Source organism: Gymnodraco acuticeps, unplaced genomic scaffold, assembly GCF_902827175.1.
Source record: "Gymnodraco acuticeps unplaced genomic scaffold, fGymAcu1.1, whole genome shotgun sequence".
Taxonomy (NCBI): domain Eukaryota; kingdom Metazoa; phylum Chordata; class Actinopteri; order Perciformes; family Bathydraconidae; genus Gymnodraco; species Gymnodraco acuticeps.
Genome location: NW_022992250.1, coordinates 2,521,635 through 2,548,391, shown reverse-complemented (window position 1 = coordinate 2,548,391; position 26,757 = coordinate 2,521,635). Strand labels below are relative to the sequence as shown.

Here is a 26,757-nt window from a genome sequence, read left to right as displayed (position 1 = left end):
GAATGACATTCTTTGAACCCACTGTGGTTTTCCAATCATGAAAATATTTGAGATGATTTTGACTGTTATGGCCATTTTGGAAAACCTTTGCATTACTGACATCATTTTATGGTATTTGGATAGTCCTGTGAATTTGAATAACCCATATTATTCTCCTACACATTACTTCAGTCAAGGCTGAGGGTTAATATATGTAGTGTGGCTCAACTTGATATGGTTCTAGTCATGTGACGAGCACAGTATGAGTGTTGTTAGTAGTGAACATCCTCTGAGATTTGATTTCCGTTCAGAGGAACTGAGAGGTCTCTAGAAACTTTTCAAAAATGTGCTCTCTCTCTCTCTCTCTCCCTTATGCTCTTATTCACTCTCTCACACAGATGTACACAATTGTCTTTTATCTTGTTTTCTGTGTATCTCATGTGTCGGTTTATCTCATGTGTTTGATTGTTTTGTTTCCACAATAAATCTAACACTTTAATCTATTTTTTCATTTATCCCTTGTTCCTTTTCTTTCTCTTTGTTCACCCACACATTTACTGTTTATACAGCCAATCACATTGGCATTACACAAAAAAAGTCCCATGAGTCTTGATGTACTTGTCTTGCTCTGAATGAATCCACTCTGGCCAGGTAAAACCGACTGAGCCGACTAAGACAAGCCTAAATGCTGGGTTTCTGTTAAAGTTATTTTCACTGATATGTACATAATGAGCTGATACTGTATGAACCAAAACATGAAATAAAACATACAGAGTTGTGTGTCTTGGCAGTGATGGTGCGGATGGAGTCTGTGTCCCAGATGACCAGGTCAGCATCAGAGCCCACGGCGATCCGACCCTTACGAGGGTACAGGTTCAGGATCTTAGCTGCGTTGGTGCTGGTGACTGCCACAAACATGTTCTCGTCCATCTTACCTGTAGTCTGGGAGGGAAACAAGCATACGTAGGAAATAGTTAGCATTCTTCACAAATAGTTTCACTTGTTATCATATTCTTTAGTATCCATTAACCCCGGATGGAAATGGATACATGTAACTCGGGTTGGAGGTCATTTTCTGTTCAACAATTTCTCCTTTATCCCATTGATAAAATGGAGAACTAATAACCTGACATCAGAAAATAGAGTACAATATTAAAGAAATAATTTATCTGAGGATTCTTGCTCTTCTCAGAAAGCTGGCATCCAAGCTAAGAATAATGAGGCAAATAGGGTAATAGCTACATCAGTGTTGTACAAAAGAGAGAAAAATAAATGTTGGTGCTAGCTTTGACTTTAAGTGACTTCCCTAAGGAAAAAGATTCAGTGCAACATTTCAAAACCCATCATCACTATACAGTACAGCAGTGGTTCTCAAAGTGGGGGGCGCGCCCCGCCTGGGAGGCGCAGAGGCATGCCAGGGGGGGGCGCGAGAGACCAGGAGGAAAAATGGTTATTAAAAAAAAAAAAAAAAATCATAAATTGAAAAATTATTGATTCGAAAATAATATGATACAGTACAGTACTATTACGTCTGGGTCTCTGTGTTTCATTAAAGCTCAGCTCTGTGTGTGTGGAAGAAGCCATTTTGTGTGCGCGAGCGAGAGAGAGCTCGGAGAGATCGTTGTTGTTAGCTTCTGGAGTTTTTTCAACAACAAGGTGGAGGAGAGTCCTCTCCTGTCAGACTGAGAGACTCAGTGAGCTAAAGGACTCTCTCAGTGTTATCTCAGTGGGTCTCAAACGTTTTGGTCACCATTAATGTAAACAATTATTTCCGAGGCACACGTTTATATGATCATTATAGTTATAAAAAACTAAGAGAATAAATGAAAAACAGGTATGAAATACTATATGACAGTAAAACAAGAATAACGTTTAAAAGAGCACTTATATACTAATAAAGGACTGGCTTATCTAAAGCCAGTTGAGTAGCACTTGAAATGTTTGGCTCTATGAAACCTGATGTACTTATATGATTCTGTTTTCTTCAAGGTTGTGTCTTCCTGGTCGAATGTACTTATTGTAAGTCGCTTTGGATAAAAGCGTCAGCTAAATGCAATGTAATGTAATGTAATAAAAAAGGGTGATTTGTAAAATATCCATAAAGAAAAAAATAAATCTGTTTACAGTTCTGTTTCAAATGGGGGTTGAGAGATGTATCCATAGATCTCTTCATTTTGTTCTCAAAGTGCACCAGATTGATGCTTTTAACTTCAATATTTAAAAATAAATCTTCCCAGGGGAGCTTGCCCCCGGACCCCCCTATGTGAGGTCCACACCACCTATAAAAATAGCACTTGACCCCTGCTTACACCTATATGCCGTGAGCTGATTGTCGAGCCTTCATTGTAACAGTCGCGGGTACACTGTATATATACGTGGGGATTGTTGCAGTAGAGAATTCCACTGTAGCGACCGGTACATTAATGGGAAACCCTAAATGTTTGAGCACCCTCTATGAAACATCAAGCTACCACACAGCACCCCCAAAAGAAATCTCTGGCGCCGCCACTGAGCCTGACTATTTGTGTTGGGGGGGCCCGAATTTTTTTTTTCTCCAAAGGGGGGGCCTGACAGAAAAAGTTTGAGAACCACTGCAGTACAGGAAGCACAGCACTCCAGAGGCTGTCTAAAGCTACATTCTATGTGTCTGTACTGCTGATCCCGTGATAACAAGAGAGATGCTTCACGATGATATGCTTTGCCAGAAAGTAAATGACGTTATGTTCAACCTCTTATAATGACACCCCTTCTTGAGTTGTATTTAACTGTTTGCCCACTTTAACTCCCTCTAAATGTTTTCAAATTACTAAAGAAAGTAAGCATGATCAATTGTAAAAGCCATAGTTATAAAAATAGAACGCTGGTTAAAAATAATGGTACTAGAGTTATGTATCCAGAGGTGAAGGAAAGGACAGATGTGGAGATAGAAAAGGAAATGATAAAGCAAGGCAGAGGCAACAAGGTGAAGAATCAAAGTGGGAAAGAGTTGGAAAGAGAGGAATGAATAGTAAAAAGACATAAATAAAGAGATAAAAGAAGCAAAAGAGAACACAGGAGTTTTGCTCTGGTGTAAGTCTTCATTTTCATTTTACATTGTTTGATAGATTTTTGTCTTTCACTCTCTTCTGTAGTCTATGAAAAAAGAAAAAAAAATCACCACAGCTTTATCCCAGATGAGGCTCATCCTCTCCTCAACTCCGTTAACACCTTCTGGAATCTGAGTGAAGTCATCCTTGCCGATGGCCTTCTGGGCCACGCTGAAGGTACAGTGAGCACTGCCAGTCACGCTCAGGTCTCCACTGCGGGACAAAGAAACAAGTAAATATAGAGTTAGGATGATGGAATTACACCAGCACCACCCAATATGTGTACACAAGTATATTTGAGCAACAACGTTCATTTACTTTAGCATAGACAGAACAAACAGAACAAGTGTGAAAATATTCCAATATGGCTCTTGCCAAAAGGTTTTTCTTTGAGCACAAACTGTTACTCATGTTTTCAGATCATACAAGGCTCTAGTTCAAATGGAGCAGCTGTGATACGCACCTGGACAGCATTGTGTTCAGATAGTCTGGAGTGGTGGGATCAGGGCTAAGAGGAGGTGATGTTACAAAAGAAGCCGCCTTGGCCCAGTTCTTGCTCCAGTAATGTGTCCCATCAGTCCCCAGGCTGGCTGTGATTGGTTCCCCAAACACAACATTTCCTGGAAAAGAGATAACGGTAAAATGTGTTCAAAGTATCAAATTCAAAGTGTGTCAAATTGGGTTTGCAGGAGATAAACCAAGCCTTTCTAAAAAGTCAAACATCATCTTTCAATATACAGATTTCCCTTTGTATATTCTCTTGTGGTCAAGCTTGGTCTTCCATGAATGAGTGTCGGTTGGATTCCTGTCACTAACATCTTTGTGTTTCTGCATTGCCTTTTGCTCTCACGCCTTGCTGATGTCCTTTCTGGTTTAAATGTAAGGAAACATGCTTTGGAAAAGTTTCAAACAAAGGAGTCGAGCCCATAAATGGTGTACATGTCATGACTTCAAGTCGTTCTAAGGTCAGCCTGTTAAAACCTCATGTGGCCTTTCGCCAAAGACATCCAAACACACATTCTTCTTCTCTTCCCTCTCACGCTTTCCTGTTCCATTCTCAAATATTGTATATTTCACAACCCTCAGAGCTAGGCAGCTTCTCGGTTCACCTCTACTCTTTCCTGGGGATGTGAGGAATGGTCTGTGTGACAGCTCAACCACTAAAAAAGACTTGAATGACAAATCTGAAAATTCCACTGAGAATAGCATATTTTTTCATGATGTCAAGCAGAGCCAAGCTCTGTGTACATCAGCAGCTTCAGGAAGGATAGTCAAATCATCTTATAAGAGCATAGGTGCAGGGAAGAATTCCAAATGTCTCAGAAATCAGACAGAAAGACAGAAACCAATGAGCAGACTGAATGTCCTTTTTTTAGATTTATATTATTTTAAAGAGAAGCTTCTTTATGTTTTTTAATTGATTGGACTGCCAATATTTCACATCATTTAAGCTGTACAATACAAGAAATACATGATGTAAAACAATTCATGAGAAGGTATGGAAGGATAGATGGTTTTGTTTTATTTTAAGGGGAAATTGAAGATTATTTGGAGATAGATGAACACTACTCTATTAGTGATTTACTGAAATACACAATGGAATAAAGCACTGCTGTCACAAAATAACATGGCCAATACCCAAATATAAATCGGAAATGATGATCAGCATTAAGCAATATACACTGAACTAAGGGCTTCTCACATGTGCTCCATCATTTTCCAATTTGTATTGCCTAATCTGCTGTTAGTGATGACGTCGTTCACATGGTATGATTAAAGTAACTTTCTACAAAACATGGATGTAAATATCATGCTAAATAAAACAAGAAAGTAAAGTATCATTTTTAGATTATCACATTTGGATATAAACACCAGGTTTAGATATGTTTTGCAATGTGTGTTGACATTTAAAGTTGCTGTTTACCTCTTTTCCGGGCCTGTGAGATGATGTCAGCAGCACTTTTGCTCATGACGCGGGTAACGTAGAGAGGGCAGTTGGTCTGGCTGGCGATGGTGATGGCACGAAACACCGCCTCTGCCTCCAACTACAGAAAGGACAGGATATGTGGTTTACAAAAATAGTTCAAATATGTTAACCTCAGCAGACAATCTATTGTTGGAGTCAAAAATGAAAGAGGAAGCTTATAATGTTAACATCAAATTGGAGAAGCTAGGGATTTATTTACATTGAGTTAAAAGCAGTTTAAGTCTGTTATATTAGGAAACAACTGCAAAGACAATCTTAGTTGAGGTCGTAATGCATCATGCTTATTTACCCAATTGTTTTGGGGTAATGTATTGTTAATATTAGTGTTTTGGGGTAATGTATTGTTAATATTAGATGTCTCAGATGTCCAATTATATCTTATATTATTTGTGATTGAGCAAGAACATCCAACATAAAATGGTGAAGAAGCTGCCAGTAGAGGGCCAATGATTACAGATACAGATGTTGAGAGGGTTTCCTTAATGCCCCAAACTTGTGTTATTGTGTTCTAGTCCACAACCTCAACCTGGGTCCGATTAGCAATAAAATAAAACGAAACCCACTAATCCATCTTGGTCTCGGCTCACTTCCGAAGATGTTTGTTCCTAAGACTCCACTAAACTACTAAACCCAGTCTACTTAAAGGCAGATGAGCTGCTGAGTTAAGAACGTGGCTTTTATTTCACTGTTTGTTAAAGGAACATAAGCAGCAATAATTGGGAGAAACCAGAACATTTTCTCCCTAAAACACATGTGTGAAATTAAAACAATGTGTGTGAAGGCAAGTCCAAGAACGGTATCATGGACAATGTGAGTGTGATATCTAAAAAAGAATGGTAAGGATAAGTATCAATTCCAACTTGACTATTTCAATCATAAAAATAATTTATTTGTATTAGTGCAAAGATGTATACAGCGTGGGAATCGTACCTCTTCTGGCCTGCTCAACACGTGTCCCTCCGGTCCAGTGATTCCCATCTGCAGCATGCGGGCCTGCTCCTGTTGAAAAAACAACATGCACAAAGGAGGCTGTTAGCTCATCGGTATTGTTTTTTTTATTGTTCAGTGGTTTCAGTCCTCGGGCTGATTTGTCTTGGTCACACTCCAAAATAATATGAAGTTTCTTCTATTCCTTGCCTGTGTGAAAGATATGAGCAACAGTTTTATCATCTACATCAGGCCACACACAGAGGACTGTGGGAACCTGACTGTTGAGGGTCTTTATCTACCTTTAAACTGTCAGGTCCTCATGGATGCTTCACAATGACATACTTTGCCAGAAAGTATATGACGTTATTTTCAACCTCTTATAATAACACCCCTTCTTGAGTTGTATTTAACTGTTTGCCCACTTTAACTCCCTCTACATTTTTCGAATTTCTAAAGAAAGTAAGCATGACCAATTGTAAAAGCCATAGTTATAAAAATAGAACGCTGGTTAAAAATAATGGTACTAGAGTTATGTAAACTCATGGAGAAAGTGTAGCGAAAGTCAGAGATTTCTTAAAGCGTGCATCTGATGATCCTGAGAGGAACTGTACTTTCAGAAACGTTGTCAATGTTTTCCGCATGTATCCATGGTGATTGTAACTTGGTTGCAACATGTCCTCTGTACCAGCACTAACATTATTTATCGCACATAGGTCTCAACAAGGCTTCTTTATCTAAGAGCTCCTAAGGTAAAATCAGGTCATGACATAATCTGGGTATTTAGACAATTTTGGTTTTAAAGCTGATGTAAATCAGACTCCCACAACATCCTAGTTTAAGACTGGATAGGAGATCTGGGATTTGGGAGGAATCCGAGCCAACACACACAAATACACACCCAGTGACAGAATCCAGGCATGGTCTGGAGATCTGACTTATAACCAACCCTCTCAATCCACCAACTATTACGGTTCATTCACTTTCATTTGTCCAAAGCAGAGCCCTGTGTAAACTACACCCACACATTACTGTCCTGCAGAAATCATATTCCCCGTCTCATCAGTGGCAGTGTGTTTAGTCTGTGTACTGTAGGTGGTGGAGATAATGCTCAGCCAGAAAGGTGAACTCAAGTGAACTTAACTTAAAAATAAATCATACTTAACCAAAACAGATCACTGAGTTGGACATCAGTTTAGTAATTAAAGAGAGGGGGGAGAAATGGGAGGAGGAGCTGTATCTGTCTGTGTATTTATCTTTATGTTTACCTCAGCGATGATCTCGCCATTTTCAGCATGGACCTCAGCAATGCCTCCCCTCTCAGCCAAGAAGGAAAAGATATCATAAAGCTGGAGAAAAAACACAGAGAAAGTTAAAATGTACAGTGACACCTGCCTGGCTGTTTACACAATAATAAGACACTCCTTTTCTTTCTGGTCACCCTTTAATGCACAATATAAAGTAAGCGCACAATTAACATGATGTCTACCATGACACGCTGTAATTACTGTGTGTGGTCTCTAGAAAAGGTGAAACTCATGTGGGATGAGCTGCAGTTGCTGTAATGTTTCTCCACCACAGTTTTTAGTGAGCGGCATGACATCAGTTTTTCAAGCTGGACTGTTTCAGTTACCTAATGCGCACCACTAAACGATCAAATTAGCTATGGCTGCATGAGAAACACGAAGAGTCTTCCCTCACACCGTTTGGACTTTGTTTTTCTACATTTTCCAGCTAGATTACAGTATGAACATACAGTATTCGAATTTACAAGCGTCACAGGCTACGAGTTACATAAGGACAGTGTGTTTGAAGGTAGAAAAATGATTCATGTTTTTCTTTAACTTTGCACTAAGCTGTATTATGTATTATGGTGGACACAAACTAAAGGTCATTATTTACGCACTTTTTAGACACTGTGTTACTGCTTTGCCACAAGCTATTGCTATGTTTTCATGCTTCCTGACTATGCAGTCTTCCTTCTCAATTGCTCTTATTTGATTACTTAAAAAGGATAAGGGGGAAACCAAGATAATATCAACCCATGTTTTGGATTTCTGGTGCAGCCTCACATGCTGAAATGAACATAAACACTTAACTGAAGATGTTAAAGTAAAGGATTTCATAGGTCTGTCTTAAAAAATACTTATATGAACGGTTTATCTACTTTTAAAGAGATTTTGGACGCTGTAATAATTTCCATGTTCATGCTGTCCATGAAGAGATCCATTAATAACACTAGAACAAACTCTTTGTTCCACGTGTTCCATGTTTAATATTAGGGCTTCAGCTCCCTTACATATTAAGAGGACATCTTTCAAAATTAGTCTGCTGTGTGTCTTTACTGACTATTTCCTTGCTGAGCTGCAAGTGAGAGTTTTATTGAAACCAAAAAGGAATGTTGTCGTACAACTAAATCTGAGTGTAGAAGCCTCTAATTGTTGTATGTTGTGCTTTTATTCACAAAAAAAGACCTTTGGATTTTGTGCCCATCTTTAATATATAATATCTTAAATAAAAAATACATCAAGTAGCCTATTTTACCTCACTGTTGCTCATCTGGTAGTAGTCCTTGTAAGCCATGTAGACCTGGAAAGAGTTCACACCTGTACCAAATAAATCAACACACATAGAAACAAACATGAGAAAAATGCTACCTGAAAAGTTGAAAGGTGGATATAAAACTGATACGCAGATGTTAAGGTACACCATCACACCCTACCCTTCTCCTTGATGAGGCTTTCCACTTCCTGCTTCACGCTGTCGTTCCAGTGGGTGATGTCTACGTGGAGGGAGTAGTCACAGCAGGACTTCTCATCGGCCCACTGCCTCCACTGGTCATAGGCCTCCATCAGGCTGCAGCCGGGATCTGGGATCACGTGGTCCACTGGAGGAGGGGGGGGGGGAAGTGATGGAAGTGGAGAGGAGAGAAGCAGGTGAAATTGAATTCATGATAAACACGTGATAGAGTGGGGTGGGGAAAGTCATTTGTGACAGGGTGGTGTCAGGATTTGTCTTTGCTTGTGTTTCTACTTTATTCCTGGATTGTTTATCTTGCATAATCAGCTGTGTGTTCCTACAGCGCTCAGCCATTGGGGTTGACCTTGTCCCATTACCTTTTCATCATCTTTGTCTGGGTGCTGGTGTCCTTGACAAATTTGGGGTGGCTCCAACTGTGGATACTTTTAGACTTTTGTTTTTGTTATGTCACCATGATAATTTTTTGTTAGATTAGAACTTGGCACACAAGTTAAGTGGATTTTTTCCAACGGGACCACCCACTCTTTTGGTTACTGAAACATACAGTATGGGAGTTCTTGTGTTACAGTTTTGGTCTATTGGCAGTAGGATTAAGTGAACATTTTCAAACTAATAATCCTCCAAGAACAAACCAACCACCTGACATTTTTATTACAATAGTTGAATAGATATAGAACTTAAATTGATTAAAACTCTTATCCGTCACAGATTCAAAGACAATTCTTCACATAAGATCAAAGTGATTGATAAGAAATATGCTCAAGCACATAAGATTACAATAACAACACATAAAGTACAAGAAAAAAGTTTATAATGTGTGAACATTTCCATAATTTACTGTGTATATTAAAAATACAGTGAATACAGGTTTTATTCTATAAATGTTGTTTATTTTTATAACATCTTTTGTCGGTTTTAAATTAAATCATTCATTGAAGGTTTATCCCCATGGAGCACAACAGTATCACTGTGCACAAAATCCCTCTTAATTTGACTCATAATAAAATAAAACGGCCCGCTGGCTCACCAGCTGACTGCCATCTTTATCTTATTAAAGATGAGCCAATCTGCTTATCTGGCCTTTGCATGTCAATAGGGTAAAGCTAGAAACGGCAGTTTAAAAAAAAACACTGGCGTTAACTATGCTAACCGTATGAACTACTTTTTTGTTCACCGTCACACAAACACAACATAATTTGATAGTGACGACAGACGTAAGTATACAATACACACAGGCGGATACAAAACACAGTCTTCACTTTCTCTATCGCTCATCACCCCCTGGAATATAATCCCTAAATGAATGGAGCCCCTGAAAAGGGCTTACTACAGTAGCACGTCTGTTAGTGAATGTGTCCGTTTAAACACAGCGACGCACTGCCAGACAAGCAGCAGAGCAGCAGCCGGCTCAAAATAAGTTGATAATATGAATCAGACTGTGGGGCCTAGCAGCTGTTAGCCGTGATAGCATCTGGTCTGTTAGCTACATGAAACATACATACACCCCCATGCTGTACAAAGACAAGAAGCATGCAGACACTGGTGCTGTATTTCCCTGGGAGCAGTGTTTCAATCTAGCCGCCCCCCCCTCTCCTGATCATACCCCCTTATAGTCAGTCTTTTGTGTGGTCCTCTTTTGAAAAGCTGACCAAAAGCGGACCAAAATCGCTTCCCCTCTCTTCCTTTGTTCTGGTCCCGGCCCTCCTTCTCTTTTTTTTCCTTCTTTTTAGCTCCAGTCTCTATCTAACCTTTAACTTTTTGTGGGCACTACAGTTTCCTACAGCTCTTACCGATCATGGTGGTGCCACCGGCAAGAGCAGCCTTGGATCCCTGAGCAAAGTCATCCACGGTTGTGGTTCCACGGTACGGCATCTGGAAGTGGGTGTGGATGTCAATGCCACCAGGGATCACCATCTTTCCGTTGGCCTCAACGGTCTTCACCCCACCAGGCACGATCAGGTTGTCGCCGATCTGCCTGTGGAACAAAAAGGATGGTGTCACAATTATTGGATGATAGGATGTTGCATCCACAAAAAAAAGTTTAAAGGTCACCTATTATGCAATATCCACTTTTCATGTCTTTTATACATGTGTGTCCGCATGTTAACAGCATTTTAATGCATTAAGAGATTCTGAACGTTTCAGGAAAAAAGTTTTGCTCTCTTTTTCTCCAGATCCATTTCTATAAAAACCTGTCTGAAAATGAGCTGATCAGATTTTGGCCACTTTATGATTTCATAACGATTTTTTGGCTTGTGTAACCATTAGCCAATAACCAACCAAGGTAACACCTGCCCACCTTATCACCTGAATCTCCTCCTAGACCTAGAGCACCATTGTGTTCTTTTTAACCAAATATCTCGCAGAGGGGCGTGGGGAGTGGCTCCTTATTTTCATCTAAAGTAATCAGCACTTTTGAAACAGGGCTGAAACAGAGGGGTTTATGGGATGCTACAATGCACGATCTGTTTGGTGTTTGGAGCCAAACACTTCAGAGACATGTTCTGTATATAACTGAGAACTATAATGTATTGATGAAAAATAGTATAATAGGGGACCTTTAAAATATATGTTTTGTCTGGTCCTATCACTGTTGGTGCTATGCAAAGAGAATGAATTTAATCTGAATCTGGGATGTCACAAAATGACTTTCAAAATGTGTTAACTATGACTGACCCCAAACATTGGCCATGCTTGACACAGCACATTGTCCCATCAACATTTCACCCCTGCTAAACAAAATCCTGTTGTTCAGATTTCATAGAGGGGACGTGCTAGACGGACAGAGAGGCGGGAACAAGCCAAAGCCTCTGTGAGTTTGCCAACAGCCCAATGGTCTAGCAGGCATCTGGGTGATTATTATGCAACACCAGGCCCTCCATGGGTGTCTCTCCCTGAGCTGCCTCACTAAGGGGAAGCAGGGGACAAAAGCCCTATAACTGGATAATCAAGTGAGAAAAGAACTGGGGGGAATGAGAGTGAGGGAGACACAGAGAGGAATTCACCCACACTACCCTCGCCTTGTCTGGTGGGATGAAGACAGGCTCATATTAGCACATGGAATTGTGGACTAGACTGGCTGTTGTCACCATGTCTTTGACCCAATGGAAAAAGGAGTGCATGACATAGAGTGCATGATCAAGCAGCTTGTGCTCATGCATTTATTCATTAAAGTCTCCAGATCACGGATTCTGCGGGGGGAGTTATTAGACTGCTACATTTAGGTTGGTTTTTTTTTATGAATACTTTCTGTGGTTAATTTACTGACAAATTAAAATAAACTGTGATAGTAATGTTGGAAAGCTGTTTACTTCAACTGCTATTGAAGTCCCAAATCTCCTCAAATGTTTTGATTGATTTGGGAAAACTCAAACTGGACAATAAGGATTTTGTGTACATTAAAACATTTTCAACCACAATCTGCATTCTCATAAGAAGGAAACAGCTAAATGACGGACGTAACAATTACATTCCAAATAACTTGAATGAAAGATAGAAAACAGATCAAGAACCTCATAGTGAGTGGGGGGATGAAAGAAAATGGGAATGAATAAAGGCAGAGTGGAAAGGAGGACTCACTTAATGACACCATCTTCCATGTAGATATCAGCATGGAAGGACTGGTCATCATTCACGATCCTCCCGCCTTTGACCAGAAGCCTCTCGCTCTGTCGAGGAAAGATTGGGGAGGGACAAGAAGAAACAAAAATATGTTAAATCAATGAGATAGACTGAGTTTGGCTTAGACACTTTCAAGTGAGCGAGTCTAATTAGAGGACAGTCTACTAAACCAGATCATTTCTGTTGATAATTCAGAGCTTTTCCATTTCTCTGTTGCTAGATTATGTCCTTTTTGCCAGCTTGAAGAGATGAACCATGTCTAACTCATTCATAAGAGAAGAGAAGAGACATGTTTCTCAGTCTTGTCCCATGTAAACACACCATGTACAGTTGAGCTATGAACCCTGAGGGTCTGCCTGTCCAGCTCCCACTGGTCTTGTGCAGTAACGTGATTTGATGCCCCCCTGCAAGTGACCCGTATTTGCTTCGACATTCTCCTACATTGTTGTTTAGAGAGTCTATCAAATAAAAACATTGCCCCATCAAGCTCTGTTCCACAACAGACAATGTGTAGTATGTCTATAACCAATGCAGTGACTTATAGTTGTTTTCAGGGGTGTAAATCATTAGTTGTATTCCAATAAAAAATAATATATCGATTATTTGGACAACTATACAATATTGACTGAATCTGGGAATCTTCAAAAAATTAGGAACTACTTTTCAGCAACGCACATTTCTCATTTACTGATGGAATTATGAGTATTACATCTAGTTTCAGGAGAAGGTATTCATAAAGATAGACCGTGCAGCTTCAACTTTAACCTACATTCTGCAGTAAAATGACCTGGGTCCTTCATGGTGATAACATTTGGCAGGATGACATTTTGCTGTTGGAAGGAAACTGAAGCTGCTTTTAAGGACTGATCATGGATTAACATCTTAACCAAGTATATCCTGATTTAGTTATGCAACAACTGTGCCATGGATGTCATTTTCTATATCCGATCCGTTTATCCAACAGACAAATGCAATCGCCAAAATTCATTATTTTATGAAGCAGGATATTTTATAATCTGCATTAGAAAACAACAATCTCTATCACTGAGTGTGTTTGCAGAGCTAAAATTAAACTACAAAGCGTTGTCACATCTGATCGGCTTTTCAACCTAACATTTCGTAATGTGGTGTGATATGGGCGTAGTCATGACGCCACACAGTCAGACATCGAATCTGCTGCTGCTGCACCAAGGGCTGACTCTAGCAGGGCGTTGTCATGACGACGTGTGGACTGCAGGAAGACAGACTAAAGAGGAGGGGAGGCTGGGCGGCCGGTATTACTGACTGGTTGGACAGCTACCTCAGGCTGTTGAACGATGAGGAGGGATGCAGAGATAGAGGGTTGGTTCAACGTGAAGATAAAAAAAAGGACAAAAGTGTCTAGAGATTAAACCATATGTCCATTAATCGATTCAGTAATCGACTCAAGCTGATTTGCTTTGGGTAATAGGATAGGGTTAGGCCAAACAAAGATACTTGAAGACGTCACCTAAAGCTTTTGATCTTTTGTTTTTTTCCGTCTTTTATATATCTCCTAAACCAAACAATTAACCGTAGAAAATCTCTGTCACGTCATTTTGAGTTAAATGCTTTTTGGTTTACAGTCGAATCTTTCTTTAGAGCCCAATATGAAGAATATCTATGATCTGCACATATAAAGAAGACAATTCATTCAAAGCAAAATTAAACTTGCTTCATTGTGGAGAAACAAACGTCTGTCTGAAATGTAAGTCCACCTTTATGGAATAACTCGTTTTTTTAAATAATATTGTTATTCACTGACAATAGTCTCTGTAATACATGCACAGACTATGAGACAGCAGGGCTCAGGTTGCACCCTGCTAGGAGGGACACACTTCCATATATGTGTGCAGTGATTTACAGCCTGGCTGTGCAACCGCTGTTTCATCACTATAACAAACTGCAGCCACTCCCTCAAACAACAGAAACTGGAAGAAAAAGCACAATATGGTTTTGTAATGATATCTGCTGAGCTCATAATCATACACCATGTGTGTGTGTATTCTGGTGTCTCTGTGTTAGTGTGTGTGTGATGGAGATGGTGATGGAGTAGTATGAAACAGAGCCCAGCTTTCCCTGGAAACCACACCCTGAAGCAACACATTACAACACACAGTCATCAGTGGCTGGAGCACAGCAGAGAGCATACTGTAGAGCCCTGAAACTGTCGCCTATTACATAATCTCAGAGATTATTTCTTTATAATCCAGTTTTTGGATTTGAATATGGAGTGCATTCATCTGACTTCATTACTCCTCTTTTAGGGAAACATTTATAGATGTTGAAGTCTGACTGAATAAAATAAACCCTTTGGATACAAAAATAAGTCAGTATTTAAAATTATAAGTGCCAATACTTGGAAATGAATTATTAATTAGTTAAATTTAGAAATTAATACATAAACCAAGTAAAAATACCTAATGTCCACTGTTCCCAGTTTTGAAGATTTGTTGAATTGTTGCTTTTCTCTGTGTTATTTAATAATTGTAAGTTGTAAATGTTTTTCAGAAAAAAAATCAAGAGATGGATTGCTGGCATCAGACATGTAAAGATGTGTTTCTGATTTACTGCAGCAAGGGGGTGTGCCCTCGTGCATGGGGCCTAACTCAAGTGCCTCTGCATTTTCTCTCCCTCACACTCACACACACACACACACACACACACACACACACACACACACACACACACACACACACACACACACACACACACACACACACACACACACACACACACACACACACACACACACACACACACACACACACACACACACACACACACACACACACACACACACCACACACACACACACACACAAGCACACTTTGTCCATGTTTGCCTACTCTCCCCGCTAGCCCATGACAGCATGCAAGAGAAGACAATCATTTGACAATCAATAGCTTTCCATTTCCATTACATCCCAGCATCTGTCACTCTGCTGATTTCAGTGTTTCTCAATTAGATCATCCGACAGTGACATGAATAATGAAATGTTATGACTGTGATACCAGACGTGAGTTTTGCCAGTCAGTTGAAAACTAGATGTCGAGACATTTCAAAAACACTTCACTTGAAGTGTTAGTAGTATTTGTCAAGGCAGTATGGGGCACCAAACTGTCAAGCTTTTCAAAGACACATAATCTAAGAGGAGTTTTTTTCATTATCCCTACTTTATCTCACTTCATAAATATATCACTATATACTGTACAGACTGAACATTTCAATTGTGGCTTTTCCATGAATCTATGACAAAAAGGCTGCCAATTGTCCGAGTGTTCATGGAATTTGACTACAAACAGCAATATGTTACACTTCCAACATTTAATAGATAATATAACAAGTGACAGCATGCTTTTCCCCAATTTGCCATGGTTTAATTATTAATATGTGCCAAGAGACTGTTTATTGTTTCATAATGTATCCAGGATTATGTAATTTCTTCCGAAAATGATAGCTCAGCATTTCAGCCTTATTTCGACTATAAATAAAATAAAATCAGGGATATGACACATAGTAAAATGGGTCTTCCTGTGCATGTGTTGGAAATCATACCACCAGGAAACCCTCTCAACTTGAGTTTTGGAAGTTAAATTCATGGTGATATCATGTGGTTTTTGGAGTTACCTCAACAGTTTCAGCCCTAATTTTGGCAATGAAAATGTAATGGCAAAAATGATATTCTACTTTGTTTTGTAATGTTGCATTCTTACGTGTATACAGGATGTGGCAAATGCATGATCTGACCATGGTCTCTAGCCATTTAACCCTAATAGATATTGATTTCAGTTCATTGTTGTCCACTCTTTCTCCTTCATCCTACTTGGACATTGATTTCAACCAGTTGAGCTCCTACATTAACATCAGGAAGATGGTTGTGTATTGCCAAATAGCATATCAAGGTCAAATGAAGAGCTGACATATTTTTCTTTCTAAAAAACTTCATTTTAATAGTTTGTACACTGTGTAGTATTCTACAACACACAGATTGCTATAAGCTAACGGGATAGAATATTCCCACAAGATGTTGATCCTGATTTGCTCTGACCTACCATGGTCAATGACAATGTCCTCTTCTATCAATCATGTCGCTGTAACAGCGCCCAGTTTTTGGAAGGGAAAAATAAACTCCCATGATGAGAAGCACAATGAGGTCATTGTAGTTTGTGCTGTGTTTGTTTGCCAAAAACAGCCAATATATCGAATGTACAGGCATTAGCAGTAGGTAAGTAGCTAGTCGGCTATCTAACAACAGATGTGTTGTTGAGTGTCTGTGTGGCAGTAGACTAAGGACTCACTAGGAACTTTGAGTCTTTTACTTTCCTTCAGTCTCTCTAATTTCTCTTCAAAGGTCTGTGTTGTCGCTGTGTGTTGCTGTTTTGCTCTGTGTATATCTATACAAATATGTTGTGTACCAGCTGTACAAACAAATATCCACCTGGGACAAACTCTACATTTGTGCTATGAAGCCGAGTTATAAAGTGAAACATTTCGTTTGCACCTTCCAATTGAATTATAATGCAATCGTGCCTTTGTTCCACCTGAATGGTGGTAGCATGGAAAATAAATGCAGCATTGAGACAGCTCAAGAGGGGTTTTTGTATTGTTATATTTTGTATGGGTAATAAACACTAAACTAATGTATGTATGTGTGTTCGGGGAAAATAATGTAAAACAGTAACTTTACACAGAGACTGTTATGGCTCTATCCATCACAATTGTTTCTTACTTATCTTCCTTTCCATGGGTGTGCGTGGGTGACAGTGACCTACTGTTGGCGCCGGGTAAGGAGAGAGGATTTGGTGTTTTGTCAAATTCGGACAGTCGGAGGATTTGCTTTAACACACGTCACGCAGTCATCCCAACTGAGGTTAATCACAAATGCTTAGAAAAGCTAGCGTGTGTCGTTAATATTTAATGACACTTTAAATCTAAGTGGTTTAGTAAAGTGTGTGCTGCCACCTGCTTTACCCCTCTGATGCATTTTAAAATGTAAACTTATTGGAAAAAAGTATTTTCACTTTCTGCTTCTGCACTATGAGCAGATATTACTGCTGACAACCTCGTCTTATAAATGTTTTACAACAAAGGAGAATACGGGACTGGTGGAAGAAAAAATCATGTCTTTCAACTCTTAGGGAGAACAAAGAACCAAAAAGAAAACAACTCTCGCTGCACAGGAAGCTGTCATTTTCTGCTACAAAAGCCAATAATCTAAAATAGAAGACAGGATGTTATTCTTGTACGACTACTGAATGCTGACAACTTTTTTCCACTCCAACCAGACTGGAGAGAGAAGCTCATAAACTAGGATGCAAATTATAAGTAGCCACTCCTCAGTGCTTAATAAGCGGTCCTGTAAAAGTGTGTGTCTACGAAACAGGGGTTTAGAGGACCTCCATGAGCTCTGACCGAGACCCTTGTGTAGGTGGGGAGAGCCGTGGGGAGGCAGACGGCGGACCAGTGGAAGAGGGAAGTCATCTTGAATGTGCACCAGTTGCTTTGCTTCAGGCCTGTTGCCTAGCGAGCAAAAATATTTACTCTTTACCCAAAACTGCACAAGGTTTTTTTTCACATTCTGGAAAAGTGAAAACAATGAGGCTTATCAATCTAAATTATTCTTTGGAGGCCAGCCAGCCGGGGTCATATAAAAATCCTGCTTGTCTGGAATGTTGTTCTTGTGATAGGGCTGGAGTATAGTGTAACCATGTTACCAAGGCAACATGAAAACAAAAACTCCATATGGATCTGATTGAGCCAGCCAGGTTGAATTATAAACTCCCGGAGAAGTGTGTGAGTGTGACTGAAATGTGTGTCAGATCACATCCCCACACAACCAAACAAACAGAGGTTGTATTTTCCTGCCATCGCAACTGTATGTTGGTCGCCATGGTGAGTCGCACGGCAACGCCTGGGCAGCCACGGGGTATTTTGTTTGCACTCAAGCCCACTTTGCTGCACCGCGCGACGTGGTGATGCCACACTGTGGTGTGGTGGGGCTCTGTTTTGTGGTGATTCAACAGGGGGAACCGGTTTCATTTCCCGTGCAGAGCCGCCGTCTGCCGGCACTGTTTCATGCCCGCAGATGCTCTTTCCAGCTGGAGGGATTACTGATGACATGTACTGGCCTGGAACAACACCGAGGCTGCTGTGAGTGGGTATGAGGGAAAGGAGGAACCGCGCCTAGAAATCTGACAGAGCCACTGGCAGAGAGCAGATGTAAGGAAACAGCTGGAATAGAATGGGCAGGCATGGAAATACAGAAGGAAAATCTGGGGAGCGGGGTTATGAGCAGATATTAGGTTGTTGGTGCAGTGTAAATAGTTTATAACACCACCACTGTTTTACTTACTGGGGTGTATTGCAATAAATACTGGTATCTTGTTGAATTTAACATGAATAAATAAATACTATAGCTGATTTCCAGTGATGGAGCAAGCAGCATTCTCTCTATTCTGGTTTTGCTTCTTTATATAGTGGTTTTCACTGTTAGTGGCAGAGACTGCATTCCTGTGCAGGATTCAAATTGCGTTTTGACGCACAAGGGATTTACAGAGAGGATTAATGCACATACTCAATGTGATGTAGAAGACAACAGTTGGTGATGTTGTAATTTAAGTAATGTTTATGACATTGCTGTCTTTATTACTGAACCAACGTTCCTAATCCTTTCAGTTCGTTGGGCACACCCATGATATAGTTATTATGTTGTATTTGTTTGTAACTCCAGGTGGATGAGAAGTCCTCCAAATTTGATGATAAAAGAGCAATCTGCTATTTGTATGTCTATTTAAACACACTTGCCATGACCATCAGTAACCAGTCCACAGGTATCATAAACTCAACAAGGAATTATGTCAAGGATTATAACTCGTAGGAAGAATACGGGATACAATGATATGATGGGAAAATACTGATTTAGTTGGCAAAGCCAAAATAAAATGGCCTCTGTCATCAGATCATGTTTGAAAGCCAATGAAATAGTTCCCTCTGAACTGAGCGGTCAATGTTAAGCCACTTTATCGCTGCTCATCAATGAGATACTTTGTACTTTGGTAACAGCTAAATTGCAGTCTAATTCACATGTTGGTTATAAAGGAATGAAGTAAATCTTACAACAATCTCCCCACTGATATATTTTTTTAATTTTAATATGTATTTAAGTGATAGTACAACAAGTACAGGGACACCCAAACAGCTAAAACTAAATAAGACCAGGACAAAATGTACTGACATGTTTTACTTCTGTAACCAGAGGCATGTATCCCAAGGCAATCAAACTACACATCATTCCCTCATATTACAAATGTCTCTTTTCTGGTTTTTGCCACAGTACACAGGTATATATCCAAATATCTATGGCGAGTTCACATTATCTTTTCGTGGTGAGCCTATTTATTTCTGCTGCAGCATCCCTCACTCTGTGAATATGGGAGTTTTGGCCTAAATTGCATGCCATTTGCATGTAACCATCCTTAAATTCTACCATAAAGGAAGGCTTGAGAAAAAAAGCAACCTCTGTAGGGGGTTGTTAAAATGTCCATCCCTAATGACTGTGTAAAACCTGCCATGGAAAAATCTGGCCCACTTTAGCATATTATAGGGACATGGCCTACTTTAAAACTAATGATATACAGATACTGTTCTCAGAATATAGATGCAGGACCTCTACAGGCTCAAGCTACCCAGGTTTTACCAAAAACACCCCCTTTGGTGTAATATCAGCTGAGGAGGCGAGACAAAGGCTGTCTCCCACATCCAGGCAACACACCCCTGACTGCAGCCTGTGCTGCAACAATGAAACTGGAAGGCATGCATGACACACGCACACACACACAGAGAGAGAGAGGAGAGAGGGAGAGGTTTCTCCGCAGTTGTAACACACACCAGCTCCCGGCTGGCTGTGTTACACCAACCTGCCCCATATTCAACCTCCACCCCTGATGCTCTGCCTCCAGTTTGAATATCCCTTCTTCCCATGATGCAGAAATAAAAGCGCCCCATCACAAGGCCAGCTCATTGCAAATGGGCGTGTATTTTTTTCTCCTCTCACTCTCCTCTGCACCAGCGTGCAATATGAACAGTAGGCCTTGTCTGTAGGTGGAACACGTTTAGTTATTTTCATTAAAATAAATAGGACACTTTGTGGAAACAGTTATCTGAAGCCCAATAATTGCAAAGTAATTTCGCACAACCCATGTGTGTGTCTTTGTTTGCCAGCTCATAGCTACAGGAGAGTATAATAAGGCTAATAAAGTCTATTATAAGAACACTTCAGTACATCACTAAAAACATAAAACATCAGAATGGCAGAGAAGCTAACTGAAAATGATAGTCCCATTACTGATCAATTGTCTCCCATGCATGTGAGGCCCTAAACAATCTCCTTAAATGTGACAGTGCTGAACACATTTTTGTCAAAAAGGCTACAGCAGGATTAAGGAAATAATACATAATGATCATCTTTATATCAACCTTGTCTTTTTTCTGTGAAAATGTTATTGGGATATAATTAATGTAGTTCCACAATAATGCAATACGCACATTAATGACATGCCACCCAACTGTATATAGGCCTACTGCATAATTAACAGCTATGCACAGAAGTCCCTGCAGAAACACTACAAGGGTTTTTATGGGCGAGCCGGCTCGGCCCCACGCATGGATCCTCTCAACAAAGAAGATGCAGGACACCTTTAAGGAAACGCCTCATCTCTCCGCCTGCCTGTCACTATGGCAGCCACTCAAGCCATTTCACGGTGCGTATTTTTTCCTGCGGATTCATGCGGTCAAGTCTGACAATACAAATAAAAATTACAAGACCCGAGTCGTGCTGGTAGCTGTATTTATGTTTATGATACATCGCTGTGAAACGGCAGCGCGAGACACTGAAACGCAGTGATTTACAGCAGATGGGTTTAAAGTTTGCCATTCAATGAAGCATAAATAAGCGGTTTTACTCACTGTGATCTTTGGGATGTTCTTTTTTCCTTGGTAAGACATGTTTCGTCCGATTCCACCTTCAAAATCAAGCTTTGAAAAACGGTATTCCCCCTCTTCGGATGCTGCAGGGAATGGTCGCCCCTGTGTCAGTGCGATGTAAAGTGCTTCGCAGAGTGCTATTGGAGCGTCTGTTCTTCAGTCACCGGCCCCTCCCTCAAATGATCAATTGGGGAGAAGCTGTGTCACAATCTTTCCACTGGAGGGCGCAGTGCTCAACAGTCTGCATCCAGTTGTCTGCATTACTGGGCTGTCACACATTTTTCTTGCAGATATATGTGACATCATCTGCAATTTTGTATCTGAACCAAGGTTTACATTTACCAGTTTGTGCTCTATTCTTTATAAGTTCATCAGTGTGAAAGCCCTTAAGGAGTTAATTAATCAGAATAGAATCAATAAAGATGTGTTAGAAGAGAATTTGCACTATGTTCATAGGAAGTACCACAAGCAGGACTCTCTAAACTCTGCAGTAAATCACCATCATCATTCTAGTTATTGAGTAGGTAGAATTATTTATAAAATACGTACTATATTAAGTCAGGTACTGAATGAATAGGGCTGTGTATAATAAGACGGACAATAAATGACTAAATGTATGTCTTGAAGGGATTTTGAAATTGTAAAATGTTTGCAATAATTCAATTGATAAATTCATTTTACAAATGATTACCTACAGATTTAGTTTTTCTGAACATAAAGGAGGGGCAGAAATGGTGTAGCAGCTGTCACAGAGCCTGCCCACCGCATTACACACCCCACATGTCTACTCACCACACACACTGCATGTCCCCACCCAGCCATGTGTCTCTATTGTTTGGACCTAAAGTGGACCCCCCCTTCACTCTGGTCATTTGCCCCACCACTCCTTCTCTCAACACTAATGCACACATAATGAGGTTCAAGACATGCACGTGACTCAGGGTGTGCCTGCCTGTGTGTGTGTGTGTGTGTGTGTGTGTGTGTGTGTGTGTGTGTGTGTGTGTGTGTGTGTGTGTGTGTGTGTGTGTGTGTGTGTGTGTTTGTTTGTGTGTGGTGCGTGTGTCTTGTGTACTACCATCACTTAAATACGCTAATTAATTTTATACATTTCAAGGTTTTTAAGCAAAATATAAACAACATAAGTTTAGCAAGTATAGTTGATTTATGTGTAAGCTAATAATTTATTTTGTACATTTTGAAGTAAAAACCAACCGTATTTATCAGATGCATATATTTCAGAAATCATTACCAGTTACAAACGTTCAACAAACACTAAATAAATATGTGTTACTTTCAGGATGCAGAGTATTTGACCTTATAGTTTAACATTATGATAATATATTCACAAATATAGGGCTAAGGCCTCAAATCAAAACAGAAACGTTTCATGATTTGTCTGTCATTTGATCAAATATGTACTTGTGGCAATGCTGGCAAGTGTGTAATCAACTACAAATGTTAGGAGGAGATTCAATATTATTTTTCAATATGGCTTAATAACCGTGTTTTCCTCCTGCATTTGGCTGCAAGATGACAACTGCATACTGACATGTCCTTTTACGGCGGGGGGTTAGTAAGGCATTACCTCAGCATTCACAGGACTTTGAGAATGCATTAACAACACACTTCAAATTGCAGACCTGCTACCGCTGCAGCCCACATTAAGCAGCTGACACAGATAGACAGACAGGGCGCAGACAAATCAACGATGCAGAAAACACTGTCAGGTCATCATAACTGCGCCAGCAGACTCAGCACCCTGATGTCCCCAGAGGAAAAGTTACTCATTCCCTTAAATAACCAGCGATCACATTGAATTACATCATTAACTAATCACATTAGCATGAACAGCGAGCAATAGGATGTTTTTGAAGTTTACATTATGCAATTACTTTCTTTGCTCTGGTTGAATTGAAAGAGGCAATATACATAAGCAATTAAACTGTTCCTTCTACTCAACACTGAAGCATAGATATCCTTTGTCCCTGTAGCCTACATATCCCATAATGCAACTCAACAACCACTCCTTGTTTTACTGGTTAAACGCAGGTTTTTCCAATATTACACGATAGTATTATCGTTTTTTCTGCCCCTCCCAGTCTGACCGCCACCCCGCATGATAACAAAGGAGGGGGGGGGGGGGGGGGGGCATCCGGACATCTGGCTACCCACTCCCCATTCTTCACACCATTAGAGCAGCTGATTGCACTAATTACCTTACCGGACAGGAAACCAATTGTTATTATATAACAAAGCCAACAAATATTCCCATATGAACCCTAACAATTAACAGGCTTTTAAAAAAACTGCAGCCTTATGATGTAAAATCATTTTGAATTCATTAAAATCGTCTTGAAACTTGGAACACTATGAGGGTCAGACATCAGTCAGCTTTTGATTAGTTTGCATAAACTGTTTCAGGTTAGCCATGACGAACATCCAGACAGTCAGAAGAGAAAGCATGTCCTGACTCTGTTGTCAGTCTGATGTTCTCAAACACTTTTAATACAAAGCAACAAAAAAAACTGTCTGTTGATTCTGCTGAATCATCTGTCCCTCAGGAGTCAGGAGTCACAGTTTTGCAGTTCACTGTCAGGCCACATGAGGGGGGACATTTGTTCCATGCTATTTTGAAGATGCTTACAGTACAGTACATACTTAAAAAAAATCTTTTAAACAGTTTAGATCATGATAGACTGTGCCAGTTAAGGCTTATTTTGCACAAATTAACAACTATTTTCATACAGTCTCCTAATAAATCTTGTCGACAGCAGAAACAGCAGCAGACATTTTTGTTCTAATATTAGACTTGGATGAAGCAAAAGGTTGTAGAAACACAAAGTGAGCTTTGAAATATAGGGTGTTAGTTATAATGATGGTATATGTATTTGATATAATGTTTCATGTCGTCTTTTCTCTCTGAGCCAAAACTGTGAGTGTGTTTGTGTGTGTCAGAGCCAGAGGGAGAGAAAGAGAGACATGAATCATAATTTTTCTGTGCCCAGAAAGTGATCTCACTCTGGCATTAGAAGAGAAAACGTTCCTGCTCAACACAAATATCATTTAGCAGCCGGTGTAGTAAATATTTAGTGTGCCAGCTTGACAACACATACAAATAAAATCAGCCCGTTTTATTCTTCTATAAACATTTTTTGCAGAAAAACTGTGACCACACTTTTGGGTCAGAAACAAATATGAACCTCTGCCATCCTGAGGAATACTGAGTGTGCCAAAACATCCAAACCAAAGACATAAAGTCAAAATGTCTTCCTGTCTCCATCAAGTTGCTGAACTTGAATTATAAATCCCAGTGAATAGTGCAATAAATGCACAAGGTTTATTTTTAAAGATTCACGATGTAAATGTCTTTAATGTTCAGTTTGAGAGATGTTTTTTAAGTAAGGCAATGGACTCAAACTCTGTGCTCAGGACAAATTCACCCTCAGGCAAAATAAAGTGTATCCCTATGTGAATATAATTAATTAAAACAGGTGGCATACTAATAAGTTATATGGTATAGCTTTTTTGTACGTAAATAATTAAGTGTATATGAACATTTCCAACTTTGCTGCCCTAAATCAGTTCAGTATCGTTTTGCAACTTTTCCTTCAAAATGGTTCAAAAACTGGCACTTTTAATAGATTTATTCGGCAGCCAGACGCATTTTAGAAGTGTATATTTTTTATTTTTTTAACTGCAATGTACTGCAGGTTTTAGAGAAAGGAAATGCTCATATTTACCTATTGCATTGGATAAGTATTACTAGCAATCATATGTGTGCACATTGCAACAAACTACTAATTAGAATGTATACTATGATTTCTCTCAGTACCTTATGATGATATCACTTGTTCATATTTTTGACTTCTTGCTTTAATTGGCCTATAGTGACACATCCCAAAATGTGTGAACTACACTTCAGCTCCACTTGTAGCTGTTTGAATCTTTTGTTCATACTCTTTGGGTTTCAATGTATATACATTATACATGTATGATGATGAACTGTTAAGGGGCTGAATTTATTCCAAAATGCTGTTTTTCAGATTTATTTGTATCAATCAGTATTTTGATGTAATATAGTGATGGGGCGGTGTGTGAGTTGTGACAAATTTACAAATAACAATTTAGTATCTCATCAGTTCATAAAATGCATTAAGCATATAGCCTACGGTATTACAGGCTTTAAAAAGGTGGATGTGCTAGGGCTGCGATTGCAAAAATGTGTTACAGTATACATACTGTACAGTCTCCATTTTTTAATATCTTCATAGTATTGTTTTATAATTCATATGGAATATTTTTTGCAGCAACAACGAAGAAAAGGATACAGGATGAGCAAATAAGTGATACAGTGATACACACTTCAGAAACCACTCCTGTCATTGACACATGCTGCGTCATGTCTGTTGTCATTCACGCAAAAAACTTTCTTACCTTTTCATCCCCCAGGTTCTGCAGCACTTCTTTACTGCCACTGGTACTGAACTCAACCCGAGGTGAGTGTTTCCCTCCCTGCTTGCTGGCTGCGGGGCTTTCCTCCACAGGGGAGATCTTCCTGTCACTGTCCGGGCTCCGCGCCTCCTGACCGGTCTCCCGTCGGGCGGTCCTCGGGGTGCGGGACCCCCTCTGGCCGACGCTCAGGGCATCAAAGTCAATGGTTTTACTCTCAAATGCGCCCTCAACATTGCAAAACAAGCCTCCGTATTTCTGCCGGGGCACCTGGTCAGCAGTGCCAGGCCGGGCGAGGTAAACCGGAAGGTCGTCCTCTGCCTTGTCCCAGTTTCCCCTACGCTCTGCCATGGTGGAGTCCTGCACAAGTGACCGAGAAAGACGGTTAAACTAGCGCTGAAGTGGTAAGGTGTGCGCGTGCGCGCGCGCGTGTGTGCGTGTGTGTGTGTGTGTGTGTGTGTGTGTGTGTGTGTGTGTGTGTGTGTGTGTGCGTGTGTGTGTGTGCGTGTGTGTGTGTGGTCTAGCATTACTATACTTGTGGGGACCTAAATCTGTTTACATAGTCACGTGTGGGGACTGGCTTCCCTTATGGAGACAAATTGGAGGTCCCCATGAGGGGAATCATTACTTTTAGGGTGAAGACTTGGTTAGGTTTAGGTTTAGGATTAGGGTTAGGGTAAGGGTAAGGTTAAGGGTAAGTGTTAGGGTTAGGCATGTGTTGGTTATGGTTAAGGTTAGGATAAGTCTCCAGGAAATGCATGTAAGTCAATGTAATGTCCCCTGAAGTGATGTATACATGGTATCAGGGTTTCCGTTAGCCGGTAATTACCGGTTTTTAGCTGGTAAAATGTATTAAAAACCGGTAAATTCAAAACCTGCCGGTCAAAATGTCTGGTAATAATTAGGGATGCTCCGATAGATCGTCCACCGGTCATTATCGGCCGA

At 40.1% G+C, this 26,757-nt stretch overlaps 1 protein-coding gene across 4 annotated transcripts in view; it reads right to left on the bottom strand.

Moving 5' to 3' along the window:
• The window catches only part of dpysl3 (dihydropyrimidinase like 3), a 35,259-nt gene extending 9,092 nt beyond the window's left edge, over positions 1-26,167 (bottom strand). For 2 of the 4 annotated variants that reach the window (XM_034206623.1, XM_034206624.1), the window contains exons 1-11: positions 25,798-26,167; positions 12,319-12,407; positions 10,530-10,714; positions 8,702-8,866; positions 8,524-8,585; positions 7,248-7,328; positions 5,983-6,051; positions 4,990-5,110; positions 3,529-3,685; positions 3,137-3,278; positions 751-921 (exon numbers count right to left, since the gene is read on the bottom strand). In XM_034206623.1, coding sequence (XP_034062514.1) covers positions 751-921; positions 3,137-3,278; positions 3,529-3,685; positions 4,990-5,110; positions 5,983-6,051; positions 7,248-7,328; positions 8,524-8,585; positions 8,702-8,866; positions 10,530-10,714; positions 12,319-12,407; positions 25,798-26,163 — 1,608 coding nt within the window. In that variant the 5' untranslated portion in view covers positions 26,164-26,167. Of the gene's footprint in view, positions 1-750; positions 922-3,136; positions 3,279-3,528; positions 3,686-4,989; positions 5,111-5,982; positions 6,052-7,247; positions 7,329-8,523; positions 8,586-8,701; positions 8,867-10,529; positions 10,715-12,318; positions 12,408-21,345; positions 21,541-25,797 lie in introns of those variants that run through there. The other 2 variants (XM_034206625.1, XM_034206626.1) reach the window with 1 other exon arrangement.
• Between the last annotated feature and the right edge of the window lie 590 nt (positions 26,168-26,757).